The 27,371-nt window shown below is 46.1% G+C and overlaps 1 protein-coding gene and 1 long non-coding RNA gene across 13 annotated transcripts in view; both read right to left on the minus strand.

The window, feature by feature from the left end:
• The window catches only part of TTLL11 (tubulin tyrosine ligase like 11), a 245,516-nt gene that overhangs the window by 76,551 nt on the left and 141,594 nt on the right, over positions 1-27,371 (minus strand). Inside the window, exon 7 of one of the 12 annotated variants that reach the window (XM_045469136.1) lies at positions 3,633-3,955. The exons of the other annotated variants lie outside the window; for them this stretch is intronic. Coding sequence (XP_045325092.1) covers positions 3,775-3,955 — 181 coding nt within the window. The 3' untranslated portion in view covers positions 3,633-3,774. Of the gene's footprint in view, positions 1-3,632; positions 3,956-27,371 lie in introns of those variants that run through there. 12 annotated transcript variants of the gene reach the window in all.
• LOC123593388 lies at positions 17,443-22,280 on the minus strand. The gene is made up of 2 exons (XR_006710297.1): positions 18,533-22,280; positions 17,443-18,301 (listed from the first exon to the last, which is right to left on the minus strand). It is a non-coding gene; the product is annotated as an uncharacterized LOC123593388 (long non-coding RNA).

Below are 27,371 nucleotides of genomic sequence, written 5' to 3' on the forward strand. Positions count from 1 at the left end.
TATAATATATAAATAATTATATATTTAATGTATAATATTAATTATATATTAATTATATATAATTATATATTATAAATATAATATATATATTATATATGTGTGTATATATAATATATATATTATTTAGTCATTACTTGGGCCAAAGCATGTCACCGAGCAGCAGTGAGCATCCAATGGCTCGATTTCAGATGCTAACCCCCATTATAGTTGCCTCTCTTTCTGCCAGTGCAGTAAACGTCCCCGCTTTTTGTGCAGCCCTTTAGAAACTTTCCAGTTCCTTCACAGTTTCCTTGTCAGCTGAGCGTAACAGTTTGGAAAACAGTGGTGCCTCATTACAGCTTCAAACCAAACACCAATTCCAGCTCTGTAGAGCAGCGGTTTTCTTTAGAACACATTTATCACTAAAACAAAGGGCTGTGGGCTTGGGAGCAAGTGATGTTTTGAGCTGTCAAGACAGCTGGAGATGTTTGGGAAAACAATTTTTTTTTTTTTGAGATAATGCTTGCTTTGTAGATAGGTACGATTTCAATTTTTTTCCCCTGTAAATTTACATTTTTTAGATTGCACGGGAAAGAACCGGGATATCTTTGATCGTCTCAAATATAATTACTGTTTTGACTACTAAGTCAACTTTGCGATACTTAAAAAAAAAAAAAAAGGCGAGTCACCAAATATAACCATGCAGTTTGCATTTCCTCATCATTTTAAAAGGCATATGGTGGCTTTTTGTTAAATGAGAGAGCGAGTAGGAATCCTGCAGGTATATTTTTTTAATGGGTGGGTCAACTGTGGTGCACGTGCTAATGGGTGCACAGCTGTATATGACCATGCACCTATATTTTAATAAAGCCTGAGACCTTGCCAAGTACATCCACCCCCGTTTTGTCCCTGGTCCTCACAGCGGCGCCGTGAGGGAAACAGGGTGAAGATGGCCAGATGAGGCATCTGAGCATTTATTCGACAAATATTTACAACTTTCTACTCTGTGACAGGCCCTGCACCCGGGACTCAGGGGAGAGAAACACCTAGTGCCCCCTGCTCCCAGGGAGCTCGCGTGGGGCCGTATGTGGGGACTGGGCCCCCGGCTGTGTGGACCTCCTCATCCAGGACATTTGCCACTCTAGGACCTGCTTCCTCTCAAACCTGCAACCCATTCAACTCAAGAGTGGGACTTCCTTTTGGAAGAGCTGCCTTCTGGTCCGGGTGTCCTGAGCACCTTGACGGGGCGACTGGCACCATGTGGTGGCCACTGGGCCGCTGTGGCCAAGCTGAGGAATCATCTGGAACACTTCAAACCCAGGTCTTCAGGGGGTGCGCCCACCTGAAGAGACACTCCATCCTTAGGACTCCCCCCCGCCCCTCCTCCCCACCTAATAGTACCTCCGTGTTGATAATCCTCCCAATACAAAATGTCTCTGCACGCCTCTCTGCCTTTGTATGAGCTGTCCCTGCTGCTCAGAATGCCCTTCTCTGCCCATATACCATGCGAGCCTCTCTATGTCATTAAAACCCAACAGATGTCACTTCCTACAGGGCACACCGCTCCTGCTCTGCATCAGCTCTGAACCATGTTCAGGATTCCACTTCAGACATGTCACCCTATATTGTGATTTTCTTCTTTATACGGCTCAATCCCCTATCTTTGAGCATCTTGTGGGGGGGGGGGGCTGTGTTCTCTGACTTTCTGCATCGTCAGCACTTAGTCTAGACTCTGACACACGGCAGATGTTCAACAACGGTTTCCTAAATGAATAAATAATACTAAGCATTCAGTAAGCACCTAGAATGTCAGGGGTTCTAAGCACCGAGATTATCTCTAACCCTCACGATGATCCCCGGAAGCAGGCATTATTTTTCTCACTTCACAGATTAGAAACCCGAAGCTTGGAGAAATTATGAGACTCGCCCAAGATCAGAGTCAGAAAAAAAAAGAACCAGATCCGAAGCCAGCTTTGTCTGACTTCAATGCTCTTTCCACGGCGTCACGCTGTCCCCCAGGCGGGGCACGTTCCCCCAGGCGGTCTCTCCTGCACAGTTTGATAAGGGACGCAGGGAGCCCCCCCGGCTGTACCCCCTCCTCCACTCACCGGTTCCAACCCCAGCAAACAGGCCAAGCCAAGGAGGGTTCTGTTCAGAGGTCTCCTGGCAATTCATCTGTCAATGCCCCTCCTTTCTGTTTATCCTAAGAGCACTTTCCGCAGCATGGATCCGAACAACAAGACTTGAAGCGCCTCGCTCTTAGTGATCTCGACTCAGAGTTTCATTTTTCTACATCACTCTGACTGCTTCTGAAAATGGTCAAAGACCAGATCTTACCGAGACTAATTATTTCTTTAAGATGTACAGATCCATCCGTTGGCGAAAAGAAGGCCAGGAGGCAGAGTTAAATTACATAGTACATCACTGTCCCCGGCATATTCATCTCTGCCACTCTGTCAGTGTAAAAATTTACAGCAGATATTATCTCTTTGAAGGGGTTCAAGTCCTAGAAAATACAAGCTAAATTTTAAATAGAATTTTAATTTTAATGAAAGCTTCAGGGAATGCTGTTTGTGTTGCGTATCTTTCATACCTGGTGATTAAGTTAATTTATGCTTAATGGAAAAGGATATTTCTAATCCCCAGACAGGCTCAACATCTGTCTAGGACTGTGTTTTTGGAAGCTGTAAGCTGCTTGTGATGGATGTCATAGAGCCAGGACGCTACTGAACTGACACCTGAAGGCTATGTATAAGGAGGACCAGGGACATTATGTCTCTGCCCAGTGCTTGTGTTGAAATCAAATCAAAGTCCCAAGGATCTCATTCCGCCAGCCTTTGGAAACCTTGCCTCCTGCTCTTTCATATTGTTCCCCGGACAGGCCTGGGGAAGGGAGCTGGGTGGTGGGGCTCTGGATCTAGCATCCGTGCTTGGTGAAAACGAGCAGTTCTCGACCCTCGACGCCATCTACCCGCCGGTGCTCGGCTGGACGCTCTGTACACACTACCTCCTTCGACTCTCACAACAATCCCGAAGGTAGCGACTATTATCCCCACTTCATGTTTGGGGAAGCCGAGGCTCAAAAAGGTGAAACAGCTTATGGCGAGGCGGCTTATGTAGTATCTGATCGGGAGAGAGGCTGTTTTGCTTCTTTGTCCTATAGTAGAGGGCAGGAGTTGATAAACTATGGTCCTTGGGTCCAAACCAGCTTGCCATCTGTTTTTGTAAACAAAGCTTTATTGGGACACAGTCGCATCCATTGGATTTCATGTAGTAAATACTGTGAAGATACAGTCCATGGCTTCAAGGAACGTAGGCTCAGGCAGGACTTCCAAATAAACTGGTAAGTCTTTCACTGCCTCAGTAGCCCCCAACCTGCCCAGTAACAGACCTGGAGGCCCGCTCTGCTGTTGCCTTTCCCAGCAGATCGCTCAGGCATTCCTGACCGTTCCCTGGGAGGGTCTCCTGAGCGTCCATGAACAGGGCCAGGGTCCTCGAGAAGACATCTTCCTCTCCTCACAGACTCCCAAGGGTCCACTCCCACTGGAACGTCCTTCCTTCCAAGCTGGGCTGCCATCTGAGCACTATCCATGGGAAGAGGGCTCATTCTTCATACTCCCTAAGCTTCCAGCCCTTGAATGGAGCTAGGTTCCATGGAGACGTGGCAGGGGGGTGGGTAGACTGGGGGTCAGAGGAGAGCCTGTCTCACCTGTGGCTTCTAGTGCCCTGCTTGTGGCAAGTGTCACACAGGCCCTCTCACCCGGATCCATCAGCTTCTGCCTCTCAGCACCTCTTTCACTGGAGCTTATAACCAGAGCCAAAGGTCAAGGACAGGAATATGCACCACTTCATCTCCATTTCCTCCCCACCATGTTGCTCTTCACATGACCACAATGTCACTCCCAGCGACAGCAAAGCCAGATGCTGGTGGTGGCGGTGGGAGGGGCCCTGGTCAACGATTCTCCACCAGCGATTCCTAGACATGAGATTAAGTGAGTGTGCAGCCATCTGATGGGTGAAACGAGAAAAGTAAGCAGAGTTGCACGTGTGAACGTGTGAGCGTGGGTGTCCATTGTTTTATGAAATCAATCTCAGTATGAAGTCAAATATTAGGCAGCTATTAGACTATTTTGACATAAGAAAATGTCAATTTCACATGGTTCCAGCGAATCGTTGGTACCTGATTTTTTTATAACGTCCTCACATGAAAAAATAAAATGTTGGCTACTTTCTTTGTTATGTCCACCTTTTTTTTTTCTTTTTACATTTTATTGGTTTATAAAGTCTGAAAGTCCAGAAATTACTTATCTTGTACCAGCAGCAGCTGGCTCCAAAACACCCTCATGAAATTTGGCACTGGCTATCAAACTTTAAAAATCGCCTATCCTTTGTCCCAGGGACTTTATTTCTAGAAATCTACCCCGCAGAAATATTGGTACATGGACACACACACACACACACACACACCGGGCAGCACTGCTGAAATGTGGGAACATGAAAATAACTTACGTCTCCATCATCGGGGGATTGGTTATAAAAAGTATGGTACGGCCCCAAACTGGAATAACACTCAGGCCATAGAAATAATGTCTAGATCTGGACCTACAGATACAGAAAGCTGTCCTCACGATGCTGATAAGTAAACACAGCAAGTCACAGAGTAACACGTGTGTAGGACATCGTATGATTCCATTTTTATAAAAATTACAATAACAAAATGAATTCACCTCTCCTTGGAGGTTCGTATATCACATAAAAGTGTTTGAAAGGATAAAAGCAAATTGTTCAGACCAGTTATCACTGGAAAGTCGGGTTGGGATTGAGGGAAAGAGTGGGAAGGTTTGACTTTGCAATGTATATACTTTATGTATTGTTTGAATTATTATTTTTTACTTAAAAAATTTTAATGTTTATTCATTTTTGAGAGACAGAGAGAGAAAGCACGTGAGCAGGGGAGGGGCAGAGAGAGAGGGAGACACAGAATCCGAAGAAGGCATCAGGCTCTGAGCTGTCGCACAGAGCCCAACGCTGGGGCTCAAACCCACGAACTGTGAGATCATGACCTGAGCTGAAGTCGGGTGCTTAACATAAGACTGAGCCACACAGGCAGCCCTATTGTTTGAATTATTTAAAAGTAGGATGTATTAGTACTTTTGTAATTTTTTTAAACAAAGAATTAAAAAACAAGACGTGGCTATACAGCAGTTTTTCCAAACTGTATGAAAGTGAATACAGAAAAAGGGGAGAATTCATTTTGATTCTGGGGTTCAGAGAAGGATCTCAGAGGAAACACTTTCTGAGCTGGGCCTCAGGAGTGGCCGGCAGTAAGAATGGAAGGAACAGCAGCCTGGCTGAAGGAATCAGGAGCTCATGGGGGCCCTGAGCGTGGCCGGTCACGTTAGACTTAGATTTGTAGCTGACGACAGTCAGACGGTTGGAAACACTGTTAGGGAATTTGATCTCCAGTTAAGATTCTTATTACTTTATTTGGACAAACCGAACTTCTCACACGTAAGTGTCTCTGCCTTGGAACCGAGGCAGACTGATTTCGGGTTGGGACCCTGCGGCAGACATGACTGATGGCCCATCTGAGGTCCGTTTCCTCCCTTCCCTTTTCCTTCCAGAACTCTCTGTTTAGGCACCCGTGCCCTTCCTCAAGGCTAGGCGCTGCAGGGAGGCCGGCCCCAGCCCAAGGCCCAGCCGCAGGGGCGAGTTCTGCTTGGTCTAGAACAATCGAGGAGGGCCGGTTGTCCTCGATGATCCTGGTTTGGGATCGGGACCGTGACCCACTTCTGGCTAACGTGATGTGCCGGGAAATCTGAGGGCTTCTCCGAGAGAGGTTTCTTCACTCTTCAAAGATACACGAGGAAGGGTGGACCCCTTTCCTGCCTCGAGATGCTGCTAATTTTGGAAATAACACCTAAAATGGCTCTGGCCAGCCCTGGGCCAGGAGGGGCATGAGCCCAGAGGACGAAGCACCGTGCCGAGGGTAGGAGAGCAAAAGAAAGCAACGGACTGGGGCACTCAGCGATGCGTTGAGCCACCGCACTGACCGACGTCAGAGCCACTTTAGTTTTCAAAACCTTTTCATGAAGTGGGGTTTTTTAGGTACCTGTAGCCAAAAGCATTTCAACAAATTCAGAAACAGCCTCTCTAGTGACAGGATTCAATCGTATATTTATTCAAACAAATACTTCCTGTCGTGTGCCAGAAGTCAATTTTCTTTTATACTTACCTTTCAAATCTACTCAATTGATGGTTGCACAACATTGTGAATATACTTAATGACACTAAACTGTATACTTTCAAATCATTAAAATGGTAAATTTTATGTTAGGTATGTTTTTCCACTTTATTTCCAATAAAAAAAAAAAAGGAAAGAAAGATAGGTAATCCAGGGCACCTGCTGAAGTGAGCATGAGTCAGGGGCAAGAATGAGTATAATCTCTAAGTCTTACATTTCTCATTGCTCTGTAGGAAATAAACTGCACTTAAAAAACCCACTAGAATTAAGTTCTGCCCATATAATGGAATAATATAGGGCCATTAAAAAGACAAGCATACAGGGCGCCTGGGTGGTTTAGTCGGTTGAGTGTCCCAAATTCAGGTCAGATCACAATCTCACAGTGAGTTTGAGCCCCACGTCGGGCTCTGTGCTGACAGCTCAGAGCCCAGAGCCTGCTTTTGATTCTGGGTCTCCCTCTCTCTCTCTCTGCCCCTCCTCTGCTCACACTCTGTCTGTCTCTCTCTCTCAAAAATAAACATTAAAAAAAAATTTAAAAAAAAAAGACAAGCATATACTGCTACTTTGGGCTGTAATAGAGTGACAGCAAGCTTATACTCCTGCCTTAAACAACTAGAAAACTCGGTGCATTTTTGAGGAGAGTGATTTTAAGTATTGGTCAACAGGCAGTGCAGGCCTGTGAACCTTGAACAGAGGGAAACATGAGGTGAGCCCCAGCTAGCCAGGGCATCTTACAGACCACGGGCCAGGGATGGGAGAACAGCAGATTCCGAGTTACGGAAGCAGAGATCAGCATCCAGGGAGCTGAGGCATCCAGAATGCCTGGGGCAGGTAACTGGAGAGAAGCAAGTCTGTGTGTGGGGTTGGTGGGGGGCACTACTCACATCCTTGGTGGAGGGCTGAACGCGCAGGGCAAGATTCCATGAGGTCTAACAGCCTGGCTACCATGGGGCAGAGCATTGACCAGAGGTCACAGAGCAATGGGATATACCAGAATGTAGACAGGGAAATTCCATGCCACTAGAACATATGCTCTGTGAGGACAGTGACTGTCCTCTATTGTCATGCCAGATGTGTCCCCAGACTCCGCATAATGCATGCGCGTAGTACATGGTGAATACTTATTTGTTGAATGAATGAATGCAACCTACGCCCCGAGCTGGGTCTAGGGCAGATGGCATTAAAAACAACCCAGGGGCTGCCCAAGGAGCTCAGATGGGGGCAGGACCTGGCTCCAGAGGCTCCATGGCCAAGCCACTTGGGAGTGGAGGGTCATCTGTGATAATTTACAAGATGCATTCATTCATTCACCCATTTAATTTAACTCCTTCTATGACCCATCTTGTTCTCCACAAAGGATACACAAAATAATCGCCAAACTCTGGAAATAACCCATCAGTTGTAGAACACAGAAACAAACTGGTGTATTCCCAAAATATAATAACTCCATACAACAGTGAAAATCAATGAATTCCTGCTTCATATAACAACACAGATGAATGTCACTGGTGTGATGTTGAGTGAGAGAAGTCAGACACAAGAGAATGTACATTGTCTGGCTGTATTTATACCTAAAGTTCAAGAGCAGGCGAAAAGAACATATGGTGGTAGAGGTCATGATGGTGGCTGTGTGGGGGGTTAGGAGGCAGTGGGTGGTGATGAGAAGGGGTCTGCGGGAGGGCTCAGGTTCTGGTAATGTTCCACGTCTTGTCCTGGATTGGGTTACCCCACTGTGTTCACTTTATGGCAATTTGCTGAGCGTGACACTTACAAATTATGCACTCTTCTTTATGAATGGTACACGTCAGTTAAACTGGAGTATTTTATAAAAGTCGCAAGTTAGACTGAGTCATGGGGAAAACGGTAGCTAGCTTAATTATAAACTTAAGGGTGTCCATTCTTGTGCTTTTTAATAAAATCAATATTAGACGACTCTAAAGATGGCGGTATAACTTCAGGAGTTTCAATGCCTCAAAATACTTCAATATGGTGTGGCATTTTCATTGTTGTGTTAAAATACATATAACACAACGTTTGTCATCTTAGTCGTTTTTAAGTATACAGTTCAGTGGTACTAAATATTCACTTTGTTGCACAACCTTCCCCACCATCCATCCCCATAACCCTTTCCTCTTGTTAAATCTGAAACTCTGTACCCATTAAACACAAGCTCCCCATTTCCCTGTCCCTTGCAGCCGCTGACAACTACCATTCTTCTTTCTGTCTTCATGATTTTGACTACTCCAAGTTCCGTATGTAAGTGGGATCATACAGTATTTGTCCTTTTGTGACTGGCTTCTTTCACTTAGTATCACGACCTCAAGTTCCATCCATGTGATAGTATACTGCAGGATTTCCTTCCTTTTTAAGGCTGAATAATATTCCACGGCATAAATACACCACATTTTGGTAATCTATTCATCAGCTGATGGGCACTGGGGTTGCTTGATCCCTTTGAAATACTTTGAAATACTGTTTTTTTTTTTTAGAAACACATACATTGGGGCGCCTGGGTGGCGCAGTCGGTTAAGCGTCCGACTTCAGCCAGGTCACCATCTCGCGGTCCGTGAGTTCGAGCCCCGCGTCGGGCTCTGGGCTGATGGCTCAGAGCCTGGAGCCTGTTTCCGATTCTGTGTCTCCCTCCCTCTCTGCCCCTCCCCCGTTCATGCTCTGTCTCTCTCTGTCCCAAAAATAAATAAACGTTGAAAAAAAAGAAACACATACATGTTCCTTTCTAAAAAAGGATATGAGGTGGTTTACAGATAGGTAGATTAGACAGATAGATAAATGCTTTAAAATGGATCCACACATAAACAGGGGTAAGGGAAGGGCATGGGTAGAATAAAAAGATAAGGTTAAGAATGAACTAAACACAGGGATTCCTGGATGGCTCGGTCGGTTAAGTGTCCGACTTCGGCTCAGGCCATGATCTCACGGTTCATGAGTTTGAGTCCCATGATGGGCTCTGTGCTGACAGCTTGAAGCCTGGAGCCTGCTTCGGATTCTGTGTCTTCCTCTCTCTGTGTCCCTCCCCCATTTGTGCTCTGTCTCTCTCTCTCCCTCAGGAATAAACATTAAAAAATAATTTTTTTAAATGACCTAAGCATAAAGAAACACATGCTTCAAAGGTCTGCGTAATTGCTGGCAGGGGTGAAGTGGTCACAGATTTGGCTCCAAGCTTCCTGGTAGCCAAAGGAAACAGGGAAACAGAAAAGTTCACTTTGATAACAAGATGTTACAATACAGAAGACATACCAGTTGCTCAAGCAGAAGCCCAGCTTTTCCTGGAGCTGGTGCCGGAGAGAAACTTCCCCTGTGGTAGGACAGCTAGTGATGTAGCACATGATATCCTCAACAACATCCTAACAATAATGCTAACAGTTATGCCGATGCTAGACATAATAGCTAACACTTTAATACTGTTTAACCATGCGCCAGGCGCTGCTTTAAGCTCTTTACATGTACAATGCATATTTACAATCAATGCTTCTTATAATGTCTCCCCCCGCAGGGGGAGCACCAAAGAAAAGGCAGGAAAGGCAGCTGGAACAATGTAAGTATACAAGAGCAAAGCTCTCTGATGGGTTGGCTTGATCCAACCATCTAGACCAGATGGATCCCATATCCTTCCAGTAAACTGGGATGGGTGTCACCAGGCAGCATATCACCGAGAAGTAGACAGCTCATCTTGCAAATTTAGACCCAAACTATTTTCTTTGGTAGTCAATCAAACCGAAGGTAGGGTTGAAATCCTTTTCTTTTACATCAGTACCTAACAAGATTTGAACCCGAGCAGATGGCCACCCCATCTCCACAGGAGTGGGCCAAGGAGGATCTGTGTGTCCAAGGCCAAGATTTCTCTCTGGAAATTGTTGTGTGTCAGCACTAACACAAAGACCAGTAGAAGGGCACCGGGGTGGCTCATTTGGTTAAGCGTCTGACTCTTGATCTCCACGCTCAGGTCATAATCTCACAGTTTGTGAGTTCGAGCCCCTCATAGGGCTCTATGCTGACAGCGTGGAGCCTGCTTGGAATTCTCTCCCTCTCTCTCTGCCGCTACCCCCACTCTACTCTCTCTCTCTCTCTTTCTCTCAGAATAAATAAATAAAGTTAAAAAAAAAAAAAAAAAGACCAGTAGCAAAGAGTATAGCCTACAAGTTTATGCCACCAAAGTTGGCCATGGTCATTTCAGTCTCGTGAATGATCAGGATGTGAGCAGCCCCATCATAGGAAAGGAACCGTTCTCAAAGAGAGAGGAGGAAAACACTTACCCACTACAGAGGGCCAAGGGCCCCTTTGCCTGGACCCCTCTGCCGGGGGAAGGTAAGGAGAAAAAGGGCATCCAGTTCATATGTGAACAGCCTGGAAGGCATCCTTACACTTTGAATTGCTTTGACTGCTGCCAACAAATTTCCTACAATCTTAAAATATTATCTCTTGGTTGTTAACAGAGGAGTTTACCCAAAGGATAAATTGAGAGGCTAATTTGTCTTCCGTTGTTTACTCATCCAAATATCTGCTGACCAGCGGAAGGGCGAGATCCTAGCGGAAGACCCCTGCTGGTCGTTTGCAAAAAAAGAGTTAAATCGAGAGTACATCTCTCCCTCAGGGAGGTGAATCTAATTCACTGGTTCCTTCTTTCATTGACTCAACAAACATTCGTTTCACACTTTTTTTGTGCCAAGATCTATTTATATCACAAGGGAGGTTGGATCACGTGCTAGGCAGAGACACGACCAATGTCCTAAGGGAGCTTAGATGAAAGAGTAATTAATCGGGAAGGGGGGGTGGGGAGCAGAGAAAACTTCAAGGAGGAGGTGACACCAGAGCGGGACCTCAAAGGATCAGTAAGATTTGTTTTACAAAAGAGCTCACCATAGGATTCCTTCATGTAACAGTTACCCGCCCTGGTACCTTTCAATTACCCCCGGACTGATTTACACACCCTTTTAGAATCACAGCTGTTGTGTAAATTAAAGCTCAGCAATCCCTCCCCAGGGCTGAGTCGCCCCCTCAGGAGAAATTCTGGCACCTGCTGATTTATTTCTGTGTACTTTTTCAACACCTTGAGAATTTCAGCTTTAGTAATCACAATTATGAGACGCTCCTATGGGGGGTGGTCAGACAAAGGGGGAACGGGGGTTGGAAAGTAGAGAGTGGAAGCGAAGCAGATGGCCGAGGAGGGTAGAGAGTCCTGCAGTGAAGCCCGGGGCCAGGCAGAGGGAAGCAATCCTAAACTTTAGATGTTCACAACTGCCTCTACAGTTAGAAGGAAGGAGAGTCAAGAGATGTAAGGCGGAGGGGTGGGGGGCGGTGCAGGTCTGCCCACAAGAGCCATCTCTGAGCCCACGGAGGAACCTGGCGAGCCCGACACAGTCACACGCTAAGTCCTTTTCATCTGTTTCGAGGATTATGAAGTAACATCTTTAAGGAGCTTAGCACGCTACCTGGCAAACAGCACTCTCCACACCTCAGCTGCTGCCACTGCCGGTGCTGTAGAGACTGATGCAGGGGAAATTGTAGAGACTGAAGCCGTTAGACGGAACCAGCGGCGTGGGAACAACCACGAGTCTACACTGATCCGTTTCCTGCTAACTCTTAGGAAGTAGCCTTTAGACTCGCATTTCTCGTGAGATCCCTGAGCACCTCACAAGGGTTGTACCCTACTCTGTTTTCTTCTTATTGATACCGCTTTTAAAAATGTAATATAATGATGTTGCTGTCTCCCAATTTCTGTGCCTTCATGTGCATTTATGCTCAAAATCACCCGGGGCCCTGGAGCCAAGCCGTCACATGTGGCACTGCGGAATTTTTTAATTCAGCATTTCTCACTGGAGTCCCCTGAAGGGGTTCCTGGGGCCCAGGAACCCTCATGTTTGCACATGCTACAGTAAGTCAGTTGACCAAGGGAGCAAGCTGACCTGGGGCCAGAGGAGACATAAAGCCCACAGTGACTTTCCAGGTCCCCTGGAGTCAGTAGAAAGACCTCACTTGCTCAGAAGAAGAGAGTCTGATTCTGGAAACCCTCTGACGGCCTCTGACCACCCCTGCTGTCATCTGTGACAGTGAGGATGGGGGAAAGGTCCACTCTGGGATTGGCTAGGAGGGGACCAGGCCCTGAAATTAGTGCCCCAGACGGGTCCCTATTACCCTCTAACTGCGGGTGTGTGCCTGTGTGTGTGTGTGTGTGTGTGTGTGTGTGTGTGTGTGAAACCTCAAAATCCCAACGATCAGATGGACAAGAGATACAGGTAGGTAAATTCCAAGTTCCCTAAAATCAAATATAAATAGTAAACATAAACGGTGATGTGGAAATATGCTCAGGCCCATTAACAAGCCGAAGACCTACACACTGAAAAACCATCTTAAACTCTCTAAATTGGCAACTAGTTTAAAGGCAGCACCTGAGGCGCCTGGGGGGCTCAGTCAGTTGAGCGTCTGAATTCGGCTCAGGTCATGATCTTGCGGTTTTTGAGTTCGAGCCCTGCATCAGGCTCTGTGCTGACAGCTCAGAGCCTGGAGTCTGCTTCAGATTCTGTGTCTCCCTCTCTCTGCCCCTCCCCTGCTCGTGCTCTGTCTCTCAAAAATAAATAAACATTAAAAATAAATAAATAAAAGTAAAGGCAGCACCTAAGGCTTTCCAGGGGAATGGGCACACACAGACATGAATGGCGGCCGGGAGGGCATTTACAACCCCTTGAAAAAGCAAAATGTCCCTTTGCAGCAAGATCTTTAAAGATAGGCATTGCCTTTGACTCAGTAATTCCAGAGCAGGGCTTTATTTAGAGAAGAACAAAATTGAACACCACATAAATGTCCAATGATGGGGGTAAATTGCAGTACAGCTGCTCCCTAGGATATTCTCTCAGCACTGAGAACGACGGTGAGGACTGCATAGCAATGTGGGGGAAAGCTTAGGCCACAGTCACTTCAAAACCAGCAGGACTCAAATCTTGTACATTACAAGAAAACATTAAAGGCTGTTGGTAGACAGAGTTTAGACAATCCTTGGCTCTGTTCGTAGACGTTGGGGTTGGAAGTTTCTTGTTTTGGGTGTGTTTTTTGCATTTTTTTTCAAAATTTTGTTTTTAGCATTACCTTTTTTTCAATGCTTTAGTGTTGTTTGTTCGAAAACTGCAAAGGGCATCATTTGGAAACAGGTGCAATCAACACTTTGGGGGACATCCTCTGGGCCAGGCATTGTTCCAAGGAACTTTAAGACAGTACTCACTTTTCAGTACTCCCAACAGCCCTAGACGTCTGACATCTCATTTTTACAGGAGCAGAAAGTGGGATTCAGTGAGAGTAGGTGGCTATCCCTGTTCAGGACACTAACAAGTTACCCAGGGCTCCACACCTGACCTGACTGGCTCCAGCCAAGCCTCCTTTCCAGGGTCATGCTCCCTCCCTTTAGCTGTCAGAGGGGGGACACTCTAGTGTCATCCTTGAATGAAAGAATTCCTCCTTCCACGGCATTGGCTCTCATGCTAGACTAGTAACTGGCTTTCCCAGACATTCCCCACCGGAGTTAGCGTCCACCTTTCCCATGCTCCTGAAACTCAACGCAGGGCCTGGCACAGGGTTGGTGCTCAGTGGCTTAGGGCGTAGTGACACTGTTGAGTGGGACCCTGGAATGTTTCCGTCCTTCCCAGCTCACTAACAGTACACGGGCCAGAGAGAGGCAAGGCCCTTGGCCCTGGCTTTCCCCCGTTTCCTGGGTTCTCTATACTGTATCATGTTGTTTGCTGGTTTGTTCCTTTTAATCATAAAGTAAACTCAGAGTTAGAAGATGCTGACAAGCCATTCAGAGGAAAATGAATGAGACTTGTTAAAGCAAGACACAGGGGAAGGGGCAAGTGAGGGTTCTGGGGATGGAAACGAGAAGTTTAAAAATGAAACAGGAGAGGACAGGTGGAGAGAATAGCTTTGGGGAGAGCCCTGATGAAAAGGCAGGGGTCACCGTGAAATTGGGCACTTCCAGAAAGAGGAGAGAAAAAACAGGCCCAAGCAATTTCCTGCAGGAACGCCTGTGGGGATAACAAGTTTTTTTTTTTTTTTTTTTTTTTTTTTTTTAAACCTGAGCAAAATCGTCAAGCCCAGCTACTTTTATCAACTAAAATTCGTTCCGGAGATTTCCTCCGGCTTGTGAGAGACATTTTAACTCTCCCTGAGACAGTCATTTGTCACAAGGGGCTGGAAGCTAACCAAAACGTCTGTGAGCAAGTCTGAGGGTTCCATATAATAAAACAAATGGCAAAGTATTGATTTTGTTTCTTTTCAACCTGTTTTAATCCGACTATATGGTCTTATTACAAGAATTTTCTCATCACGGCGAGGAGCACAGGCTCAGCTGAAGGAGAGAAGCAGGACACAGGCAATTCGCTCTTCATTTCTCCTCAGAAAGGCTCTTTTTATAGATCTCTAATATCTCCGGCAGAATTTCAGTTCCAATCTTCCACCGTGACATTTCTGAAGGAAAGACCAAGGTGCCGAAGAACATGACAAACAGAAAATGTGTGGGGTTTTTTGGGGTTTTTTTCTCTTCCCCAAAGGTGGAAGCTTGGAAAAACAAAATCAAACATCCAGAGAGAGAGAGGGACTGCGTGTTCCATCAGTGTCTGTGGGCTCCCCAGAGCCCACAGGCCACGTCCCAGGCCCCAGGATCCCTGCATGGGAGGCAAGTCCTCTCCCTGCCTGGCTCCGCCCATCTTTGCCAGCCTCTCGCCAGCCTCCTGCCAGCCTTTGCCTGCCCCCTCCCCCGCTGATGCTCCTCACTGTGTTCTGGATGCACTAGGCCCGCTCCCGACTTTGCTCACAGCCTCTCCTCTGCCGGGGCTGCCCTCTCTCCTCTTCCTCTTGCGACACCTGCTCATTCTTCAGGTTCATGGGCTCCCCCTCAGCCCTCTGACACTCCCAGGCCGGGGGAATCGCTTCCTCCTCGGGCTCCCACAGCCGCACCCAGACTCCCTGCGGGCTCCCACACTGCCTTCTGGCCCAGTGCGCGTGCCTCAGTGGCAGAGACAGGTCTGCTGAGGGTCCCTGTGCACAGAGCTCAGCCCAGGGCCAGGAACGGGGTCGGTTCGGGGCAGGCTTGCGGAGCGAGCGAGTGGTTGTGGATGGCAGCCGCCCACTCCCCTCCTTCAGCCTCACCCTTGTTGCCAAGCATCGCCCACCAGGAGAATGGAGCCTGGCCCCCAGGGCCTCTGACCTCGGGACGAAAGGCACAGGCCCGCTCTCGAGAAGGTAAAGCCTTCATCTCTCGTTCACACTTTTCTCGTGCCATGGGGGCTCTGAAACTCCTGTCGTATCAGTCTCTTCGCGGTTCTGGGTTGCTCCCAAACAGACACCAGTTTACCCGTGTGAGGGCTCTGAGGTTATTTTGTCCCTTGAGGGGTTTTTTCATCTTTACAGCCATAAGGGGATCCCAACACACACTTTGAAGTCCGCCTTCAGACACGCCCGCCAGGAAGTGGCCCCGAGTGTTTCGATGCGAAGAGCCTCTGCCTCAAGGTGCCCAGGTCTGGGCCCCTGCCAGGACTGGCCCCCAGCTGCACTGCCCGTGTCCCCTCCCCAACGCAAGGTGCTGGGGACACAGGCAGCGGCCGGGCCAGCGCTCACTGGGCCTCCTGGTCTCTGCGGGGCCCACGCTTTGTTTAGGCCCTGAAGACAGCTCCCAGCACCCACTGTGTGCTGGCCGGGTGCCAAACACCGGGCCAAGGATGTCACGGGTCGGAGCCCCCCCAACCCCCCACCCCCGTGGCCTCTCCACTCCCCGTGGCACAGGCCTGGAATCCGAGAACCAGGGAGGAGGAGCAGCATGAGCCACGGCTCGGGGCTGACCAGTGGCAGAGAAGGGGTCTTAGGGCCAATGCTCTGGCAACAAAAACCGTCCCTTCTCCTCCCATGTCACCCAGCTGCCTCATCCCCCTTCGGTGATTATTCCTCCTCAAGGCTGGAGCAGGGGTTTTGGTATCAGATAGGCTTGGCTTTGGGCCCTGCTGATGTGGCTGTATTTAGGCCCGCTACTCCCTGTCCCTCAGCCTCAGACTCCTCAACATTCAAAAGGTGAAAATCACAGCACCTCCCCCTACAGCGCTGTTGTAAAAATTAATTCAAGTAGTGCTTACACGCCCTTCACACCGTGTCTTGCACAGAGCACGTACTCTGCATGCACACCTATGCAGCTAGCTAGCTAGCTATTTTATTATCATTATGTTTTCTCCAGGCTTTCCATTTTCCCTCGGAATTTGACCTTCATGGTTATTATTTTTGTTCAACAAATGTCAGCCTTTCCCTGAACCGCGATGCAGCTTTTTGGATCAGTACGTCTCAAAAAAACACTGACGGCATGCCTACTAGGTGCCAGGCACCGCCAGGCAAAATGATCTAGATGTATGAGGCCCCCAGGAAGTTGATAGTCGGTGGGCGAAAAGAATATGTAGACTGATAATTTTGGGGAAAAAAATAGTTAAATACTACAAAAGCACAGAAAAAATGGGCTTTATTATTATTGTAACCATAATAATAATTATCATTTTATGCTAGAAAGCAGGGAGGACTTCTAGGGGATGTTGTCCCGAATAAGACATTGATGGAAGTCTACGAGTTAGCTGGTCAGAGAAAGGGTCAAAAGGGTGTTCTGAATAGAAGGAACACAGCTGTAGTGCTGGGTCCTTAGCTCCAATCTGTTCATTGGATCAGATGGGATCATTGGGAGGCAGGCGGTGAAGGAAGATAATGCTAGTAAGGTGGTAAGACCTGGTCACAGAGGATCTTGTATATTCCATGGCACTGGGTTTGGGTCTCACCATAGAGGTCGAGTAACCCTCAAGTTTTGGTGCATTTAGGAAATCACCCAAGGAGCTTGCTAAAACGCATGCTTCTTGTCCCGAGCCCAGAGAGATTATTAAAAACGTGGCCAAGTGATTTCCATGGGGCGCTCCAGGTGCGATAATCTTAAAGTATCAGAGTAGATGATTGAGAAACATGGAAAGGGGGTGGAGAGAGGTATGAAACACATGGCCATGTCTGTGATTTAGGAAGATCAAGAATTCACGGGGTGCCTGGGAGGCTCAGTTGGTTAAGCGTCCGGTTTTAGCCCAGGTAATGATCTCACAGCTTGTGAGTTCGAGCCCCGCTTCGGACTCTGTGCTGACAGCTCAGAGCCTGGAGCCTGCTTCGGATTCTGTGTCTCCTTCTCTGTCTCTGCCCCTCCCCTGCTTGTGCTCTGTCTCTCTCTCTTTCTCAAAAATAAATAAACATTAAAAAGAAAAAAAGAAAGATCAAGAATTCTGTTTCAAAACAACCTCTCAATTAGCCCTTACTCGGTAAGGGCTACTGCTTCTAGAAAAATTGATGCTATTGCTTTAGTCATGATAGATTGTCTTAAAACCTTTTATTCAATTTTATGTACACACAAAAAATACATTTACCACACTAGTATAAAATGACTTATTTCTTCTCATTTGGACAAAAAAATAATCTTAAGTCTATCAGAGACAACCCCTGTGATTTTAAGTAGAATATGCAGTTGCAGACAATTTCAGCTAACAAAACATAGCTTGCAAACACGAAGGGAGCCCCAAAGCCCCCAGAACTGCAGAGAGTTTCCATGAAATTCATGCATTTTACTTTAGGAGAGCCAGGGGGCATTTATTTGCAGCTTCTCTTCCAGCCACACAGTGTGTGTGAAAAATGTACAGGGAAGGGGTGGACAAAATGTTCACGTCCAATCCCAGTGTTACAAAGCAGAGCCACTTATGGGGATACGAGGTCACCCATTCATTCCTTGAATAGTAATTAGTACTCTCTGGGTGCTGGTTCCTGTACAGGGTGCTGGGAATACATGCGATGTCTGTAGGACAACAATTCATTACATCACAGCAGAAAAGAAAGAGGGTGCACTGGTCCGGAAGTGTGAGCGGGTTTTAAGGACCCACACTCTGTCCCTCTTGAGCTGTGTCACCCCTGACAGGCCACTTTGCTCCTTAGGGCATTTATAGACTAAGGGGGTGGCGGGGTGGATCACAGCCCTTTGGGGCACTAAGGTCCTATGGTTTGACATTAAAAATGATAAACCTGGGGCGGCTGGGTGGCGCAGTCAGTTAAGTGTCTGACTTCAGCCAGGTCACGATCTCGCGGTCCGTGAGTTCGAGCCCCGCGTCAGGCTCTGGGCTGATGGCTCAGAGCCTGGAGCCTGTTTCCGATTCTGTGTCTCCCTCTCTCTCTGCCCCTCCCCCATTCATGCTCTGTCTCTCTCTGTCCCAAAAATAAATAAACGTTGAAAAAAAAAATTTAAAAATGATAAACCTAACTTATCAAGAAAAAGTTTAATATCTACTGTATTAAGAAAACAAATATATGTAAGCTTTAGAAAAAAATCTCCAATTTAAGTGACTAAACTGTGAAGCTTCATGGATTAGTGAAATAAATGCTTATCTTTTGAAAAGATACTCACTTAGAGGGACCACTGTATTCCACAAATGAGAGGCAATGAGGGGTCAGTAAATGGAAAATCACAGAATTTGAGTCCTGGAAGAGTCGCTTGAAGACGACCCAGTCTGATTCCACCATCCGAGAAAACTGAGGTCCAGGGAACCGAACTCAGACTACAGAAAGAGGCCAGAGAGAAATATGCAATGTTCTCTAGATGGACCAGGATGAAACTCCCCATGTACTGTGTTCCTGTGACTTGCAGATTAACGAGTAAAACACACAATATCTGGGCTCGAGGCGATGAAGGCGTTCAGTTCTTCAGGGCACTTGGCCTCTAGAAGGTCTTACGCAAATAGTTCGATGGCTAAAGGGAGTAGCCCAAAGTCTGGGGAAGGTACAGATATGAATCGGTTCACCTTCTCAGTTACACAATTACTAAAACCGTGTCCCATATCTCAAGACAAGCCACTCAACGATAAAGTTTATGGCTGGTGATGAATTCAACTCAATCCCGTATCAATCAGCCACCAGGGAATGCTAGCCCTCGAGGGGACATGACCCACCCAGGGGTCACCTTAGCTGGCAGTGGCAGAGTCGTGGGCCCAAGATCAGAAGGACCGAGTTCCCAATTCTCCAGATCACACGGGTGCACCAAGATGTGCACGCCCCAGCCCCCAGCGCCCCAGGCCCTGCACCCCATTGTGGATAAAACCTAGAAGCGCCAGGGAGTGGAGAGGGCGTCAGTGTTGGCCGCAGCCCGGGACTCCCTGAGTGGCTCCAGCAAGCAGCTGGCCGCTCTCGCCTCAGGTCCCACACGGATGAATCCAAAATGAACACTGCCGCCGGCCTCGAGGTCAGCACGGGGATTAAAGGAGATGTGGGCACGTAAGCCACCACCGCCAGTGTCTGGTGTAGCGTCGGCCGTAAGGAGCAAGTTAGGGCTTGGACTCTGGTGTCGGCAGACCTGGGTCTGAATCCCAGGTCTGCCACGCAATCAGGTGGTCCTGGTGGTCCCTATACTTCTCTACGCTTTGACCTTGGCACCCTTACAATGGCGTCGATACACTATCCACACCTCGCAGGGCGGTTGTGAGGATGCATGTTTAAACGCGGGTTTCTTAGCACAGACTCTAGCATACAGTAAGTGCCCCCTGAATGTTTCTGGTAGACAGCAGTCACCCGTGTTTTAAGTACTAAGATCCCACACTGCCCTTCTTCTTAGTAATTGAATTGGTAAGGAAACGGGAGGCACTCAAGCAGGGAAGCACAGCCGGTGGGTTGGAATCCATCTAATTACTCGTTTCACTTTATTCTACCATTAATTGGTAACATGGCAAGGTTCAAAGACCTAATGATTAGCATTAGCCTGCCCTGTTCGGTAAAGCCGGCTATCTTCCTGCTCCACCTGGCTCGGCCATTCAATAGGAAATTGCCTGAGCGGCAGCTGCCCCATTTGTCAAACGCCCGAGCCCCGTTCAGTAATGATCTAATGCGCTCGGGGCAGAGAGCACGTGCTAATGGCACCAGGCCACGCGCATCCTCTGAGCCCCTTGCGGGCACGCAAACTCTCCCAGATAGAAGACAGAGCGAGCTAAGTGGCTGGGAGGTTAAAATTAGCTGTTCTATTACTAGATCTGGTTGAAGGGGAGGAATATGTTCTCAAGTTCCGTCCTCCCCTCCCGTCTCACTCCTGTCTTTCCAGCCGATAATGTTCAAGCCTTAGGCTTCGGACAGAAGGAAAACGCCCCGGAACTGTACACAACTTGGTGGACGTTGGACATAGGCCTTGAAACCCTGCCGAGGACCCTCCTCGGGGATCCTTCTGGTCACGCTGGCCACCCCGCTCGCCCCTCAGGCTAGCCGCCTGTCTTCTAGAGAGTTCCACTGGTCCCACCACGCGCTCGGCAAAGACATTTTGGTACCAACCCCAGCTCTTCTCTCGTCGCCCCTTTACAACTTTTCTCAGTGAAGTCAGCACCTTCTGAGGGCGCCCGGTACGTCCTTGCTGACCGCACATGCCCTGCATGTTGAGCTTTAGAGGCTGCATATTCTATTTGTCTCCATAACAAGCCTAGGAGTTCCTGAGACTTGACCTTTATACACTCTCCTCATCTGCTTCCATCAAGTGCCAGGGTGCAGCAGGGGGCCTGGTAAAGGGAGGGGGGAGGTATATAAAAATCGTATAGACATATTTATGTGTATATGTATATCACAAACACATATCATCCCGTATTACATCTAATGTTTTCACATTACACCTAATGCTAAATATTTGGTTTTCGAGAGCACTGTGCCCTTCTGCGGATGCAGCCTCGTTTTCTCCTGCATCTGTACCCTCCTCGTTAACAGCCACAGTCTGGGTACATCCCAGGCTCTCGGGATGCCTTTGGATTACGGAGTCGTAAGGCAGGATGAGCTTAAGTGAACACCCACCCCATTCATATCACAAATGGGAAAACCAGGTCCAGAGAGGAAAAGAAGCTTGCCTGGGATTATTAGCGGCCAGGAGAAGCTTCTCTCCGAGACCCCCTCGCTGACGGCACAGATAGTCTGTGCTATTACAAAGGCTTTCTTTACAGTTCAAAAAGAAAATCTCGTCAAACCTTTCATAGTAGTATGGCAGGCTGATAGATCTAGATAACCCAGTTTTTTTTTGCAAAGAAAAATCGAATAATAAGGCTAATTCCCACTGATCCTGAGGATAGGTGAGGTCTGAGTTTACACATCAAGGGGTTGGAGCTCAGTAAAAAGATGAGGTCCCATTAAAATGGGAAGTTTGGCAGATACAAAAAATAAGCACACACTTCAGAGATTTCCACGTACAAGAGACAGGAAAAGCAGCTTCATTAATGACAAAATGCAGATGCTTTGCTTCCTGAGCTGAAAAAAAAAAAAAAAAACACAAAAAAAACCACAGAGTAAATTACACTGGAGTGTGTAAAGAGGTATGTGAGAACCCTCTTAAAAATGTATGAAATCTCAAGGAAAAGATTGATCAAGTGGCTCCCTTAGCATTGAAAATGTCGGTTAGTTTTTCCTGTCTTGTATCAGACAGGTGGTGATTAATATGACACAACAGACAGCAGAGGAGGTGGGAAATGATAAAGGAAGGACATAATAAGAATCTAAATCTGAAGGGAGAGTGGAAGAACAGGTATGAAATATATTAACATGGAGCCTCTGGAAGGGAGGGGATCAGAACGCATGTGATGGACCCAAGGAAAGAGAAGGCTTTCCCTGAGCTGTAATGGCAAGAGAGTAGAGATTGAATGAAAGAATATCGGCGAAGGGGGAACAAATACATTTTAGGCACAAGAAACTGCATGTGCAAAGGCCCTGAGCATGAGCAGAAGGGAGTCAGGCTGGAGGAACTATGGAAGTCGTGGAAAGAAGGAGGGAGGTCAGAGAATACTAGGAATGATGTAAGATGAGGGTAGAGATCTGATCTCTAGATCTAGGCTCTAGATCTGTGGTTCCCAAATTGGGCGGGGAGGGGGGGGCCTGGGAGTCCTTTATACACTTATAGCCTATCGAGCCACCATAACAGAAATTAAAACAGACAACTTTTGTTAACATATGCATTTAAAAACAACAATAACAGGGGCATCTGGTGGCTCGGTCTGACTCTTGATTTAGGCTCAGGACATGATCCTAGGGTCCTGGCATCGAGCCCTGCATTGGGATCTACACTGAGTGTGGAGCCTGCTTGGGATTCTCCCTCTTTTCTCTTTCTCATTCTCTCTCTCTCACATGTTCTCTCTTGCTTTCTCTGCCCCTCCTTTGCTCTCTCTCTCAAAAAATAAAATAAATCTTAAAAAAAAATGGGAGCACCTGGGTGCTCAGTTGGTTCAATGTCTGACTTTGGCTCAGGTCATGATCTCGTGTGGGCTCGAGCCCCGTATCGGGCTCTGTGCTGACAGCTCGGAGCCTGGAGCCTGCTTCCAATTCTGTGTCTCCCTCTCTCTCTGCCCCTCCCTGGCTCGCACTCTGTCTCTCTCTCTCTCTCTCAAAAATAAATAAACATTAAAAAAAAATAACACTAACAAATTCATTATATGTTAATGTAAATAATATTCTTGTGAGAAATATTTTTTTTCCAAAACAGCAACATAAAAAAAGAGTGAAAAGAGTGGCACTGTTTTACATTTTTGCAAAACTCTATAATGTCTGGCTTAATAAAAGATAGTTGGGTTCTCGTATCTGTTTCTACGTTGTCTGCTGTGATATGTTTGGGGTTGAAGTGTGTAAGGAAGTCTGGCATACATCAGCTCTTGCCAGGTGGCACCGTCTTAAAGGTTAGTCACAATGTGGAAGCTGAAATCTATCGATAAACGTTGCACCCTGTTGGGAAAAACCTATTGGTCTCTCTCGCGCTTTGAATGGATCATTTACTCATGCAGAATTTTACATCATGCACTGGATATTCGGAAAATACTGGTTTATGCAGCGTTTCCAAACGCCGTGTAATTCATTATACGATACCGGAAAATCACATTCGTTAATATCACCATGGATCTCATCAGAAAAATCTGTAGATACTGCAAAGCCATCAAACTCAGAGTGTCAGACACAAGTTTTCTAAAATTCTATTTTTTAGTTAGACATCCCGATTTTATCATTGGCGGCAAAAGTGGTTGGTTGTCTTCCTTGAAAGGAGAAGCCCGCTTCTTCCAGTTTCAAGAAAATGTCTGCCAGCTGCCTAAATCTGAATAACTGTAGTTTCTCTGCCAATCGCTCCCTCCGTGAAAAAGAACTTTGCAATCGTTCCTTGACCACAGGGACTGGTGCAGCTGGCAACCCACAGCACCACGAGAGAGCCTTTCCTCCGGTCAAACACCCTGGTTTCCGTGGCAGTAGACGTGCTCTGCACTTGCCATCTTGCCACGCAGAATATTAAAAAGAAGCACGCTCCAGGGCTGAGGTTTACTTAAGTTAATAATCTGTACTGTTTCATCTAGGATTTTCTTCTGTTTGTTTGTTGTTTCATGTGTTTGTTTTAAACCGTAAGACAGTAGGAAGCAGTAAAGAACAGTTAACAGCGACTCCTAACACAGTTGGGTGCCACTGTCTTAAGCACTGCGAAGGAGCCAGATTCACTTAGCACTGCTTTCAGACCATCGGTGCAAAAGTCAACACAATGGAAAGGCAAATAATGTCTTAGTATCCCGATGATGACAATAGTTTCGAGGCTTCACTTATCCTGAGAAGATCCTGAGGGACCCTGGGGGTCCGAGGACCCTACTGTGAGAACTGCTGGTCTAGACTAGATCATGCAAAGCCTTGGCAGACATTTTAAATGGTTTTATCTTTATTTAGTCTATGAGGAAATGAAAAGCCATTGAAGTGTTTTAGGTGGTGTTTTAAGTCTTAGATTTGAGTTTTGAAAAGATCACTCTGGCTACTGCAAGGAGAATAAAGTGGATGGAGGGAAGAGGAGGTGAGGAGAAAAATAAATTCTGAGAGTCTTAGCGCTCTCTGAACTAGAGACGATGGTGACCTGGAGGGGGGTGGTGTACCTGAGAGGCAGAGAATGACAGGATCAAGGAGGTGAGCTCAAGAAAACTCACTGAGAGTTCACGGGGCTCTCCATGGCTCCTGGCTTAGGAGCCTGGATGAACTGAGAAGAGTGGGGGGAACGAAAGAACAGAATGCACAGAGCATAGTACCTGCTCCCAGGGAGAGCTTCGGGGAAACTAGCCGCCCTGGCCAGACGGGCACCAAGTCTCCACGGGTCTCTGGGTACACTGACCCCTACTGGCCGCTTCTGAGAAAAGCAGCCTCATTACCATCAGAAAGAGATGAGCTCGGCCTAAGAGCGGCTTGGCCAACCCAGTGAAGTCTCCCTGCTTGGAGATCCTCCCTCCCAAGCCGCGAGGACAATGACGGAGATAGGAAGACACAGGTGGTGGGACAGGAGGAGAGAACTTCAAATGCGGACTTAGCGCAAGATGTCCGTGATGCCGGGCGGCCTGGGTAGGTGCTGCTTAGCAAGCTGGGAGCCACCACCACAGGCTGGCAAGAGGATATAAATCAAGGTCATTGGTATCAAGTTGGGGTGTGGATAGAGAGGAGGCGAGATTCCACTTCTGTGATCCCAGGTCCAGCACGGGTTTAGCAGAGGGCCCACTGGCACTGAGTCCCCTGCAACCTGGGGCTCCAGGCTGCTCTCACACAGGTCTAACGGGCAGGCCCTGGCTCCTTCTTTTCCTTCCCAGAGCAGGCTCATTGCGGAAACTTAGAATATACAGAAAAGCTTAAAGAAACAATTACGATGATCTGTAATGTTACGGGTCAGAGATCATCACTCAACATTTTAGCATGTTTCCTTCCAATAGCTTCCATGCACATAAACTATATATTTTTAAATAGGACTTATTTTATTTTAGATATATATTTTAGATAGGACTAATACATAATAAATAATAAAAAATAAAATAAATAAAAAATAAAATAAATAAAAAATAAAATAAAAACTAATAAATAATAATAATAATAAATATATATTTATTTTCGATATATATTTTAGATAGGACTCGTGCTATAGGCAAATCATTTTGAGACACTTTACTACATCATCCTATAGGCTTTAAAAAACATAATAGCAACACCTAAGCAATGTTATTAAATGATATTTGTAATCCTTTCTCTGCTCCCTCCTTTTCAAATATGCTAGGCTGTTCCTCCAGGCCTTTTATATGATTTTAAATTTCTGTAATGACACCTCTAAATACAGGCAAGAATTTGGGTTTAAACCATCCCAGAGAATGATGTTCCTTTCCATCTGCGTGATGTTTTATGTTTTCAAAGCCCTTTTACACGCATTCATAAAAACCCAACATTTTAGTAATGTTTCACTAAATGTTTCCACATGCTCATATAACATTTGTCAAATAATAATAATGTGTCTCCTAAAGCAATTGTGAGGATCAAATGGGGAAATGGACACAAATGATAACAACAGCTATTTTTGATTGGTTCTTAACTACTATGTGTCAGATACTGTGCTCAGGATTTTATATCATGGGCATTCGGCTGTACTCCATGAGGTAGACATAATTATTATCCCATGTTACTACAAGAAGTTAAGTGGAGCTTTAAAAAGTTAACTAACTTGCTAACATGCTAATAATGACACATTTAATAATCAGTGGAGCCAGAATTTTAATCTAGATTCATCTGCCTCCAAATCCTGGACTCTGACCACTCTTCCTATCACTTTGCTGGGCAAGGGATTGGCAGATAGTAAGCACTAATTGTGTGACAAGTATTCACCACACAACAAGTTCTTGGAGTCCGGATACACTATTGTCTATAGTAGTTGCTCAGTAAATGTTTGGTGACTCAGTGGCTATATATGTCAATGGAAGCAAAGGATAGAGTCAGTTTGAAAAGCATGAAGAAACGTTTCTCCCTGAAAAAAGGACAAGGCAGACCACAAAAATCCCGAGATAAGTATGTTGAAAATAATTAAAATGTCAAACAAAACAAACCAAGCCCTAAGGGAAGGAAAATGACGTGGAAAGACAAAATAAATTTAAGAAAAGAACCAAAGAGAACACGTGGAAACAAATCCAGTAAATATAAAAAAAAAAAATAGATTATTACCAAGCATTATCCTAGGATTGCAAGGATGATATAAAATAACCCGAGAAAAGATGTCAACCCAAACCCAAAAATGACATTATACTCAGTGGTGAAATGTTAGAGGCATTCCCTTTAAGGGCAAAAACAAGGCAAGCATGTCTGTAATCATTAGAGCAAAAGCATTTGAAAAGAAAAAAAAAAAAGTATAAGGATTAGAAAGGAAGAAATAAAGCTATAATTCTTAACAAATAATGAGACTGATACATTCTACTATATAAAATTGAAAACTTCTGTTTATTAAAAGGCAAACTAGGGCACCTGCGTGGCTCAGTCAGTTAAGTGTCTGACTTCAGCTCAGGGCATGATCTCGCGGTCAGTGAGTTTGAGCCCCGCATCAGGCTCTGTGCTGACAGCTCAGAGCCTTGAGTCTGCTTCAGATTCTGTGTCTCTCTTTCTCTCTACCCCTCCCCCGCTCACACTCTGTCTATCTCTGTCTCTCAAAAATTAATAAACATTAAAAAAAAAAAAGGCAAACTAAAAGGTAAAAGACAAACTATAGCCTGAGCAACCATAGGTAGAACCCATATAACCAACAAAGGGTTTTCAATCTAAGTAAAGCATTTCTACAAATGAGTAAGAAAACGGAAATGGCAAACAACATGAATGGCTAATTGATAGAGGAAGAAATCCAAATGGCCAATAAACCTATGAAAAGATGGTCATCTTCATTAATGATCACAGGAATGGAAATTAAAACAATATGACACCGTTTAATACACATCAGATTGGCAAACCTGAGTAAGTTTAATAACCAACTGTTGGCAAGAAAGCTAAAAATGGAAATACTCAGGGTACCTTGGCTGGCTCGGTTGGTAGAGCGTGAGACTCTTGACCTTAGGGTATGAGTTCGAGCCCCACGTTGGGCGTGGAGCCTACTTTAAAAAAAGAAAAGAAAAGGAAATATTCCTATAAATTGGGTGGGAATGCCAGTTAGTACTACCACTTTGGAGAGTAGTTTGTCAATGTTCATTCTTTTAACAAATACTTATTGAGTATTTGGCAGGTGCCGTTGGAGGAACAAGGGATGTAGCAGCACACCAAGCAGATAAAGTCCGACATTTAAAAAATA

Source organism: Leopardus geoffroyi, chromosome D4, assembly GCF_018350155.1.
Source record: "Leopardus geoffroyi isolate Oge1 chromosome D4, O.geoffroyi_Oge1_pat1.0, whole genome shotgun sequence".
NCBI classification, from domain to species: Eukaryota; Metazoa; Chordata; class Mammalia; order Carnivora; family Felidae; genus Leopardus; species Leopardus geoffroyi.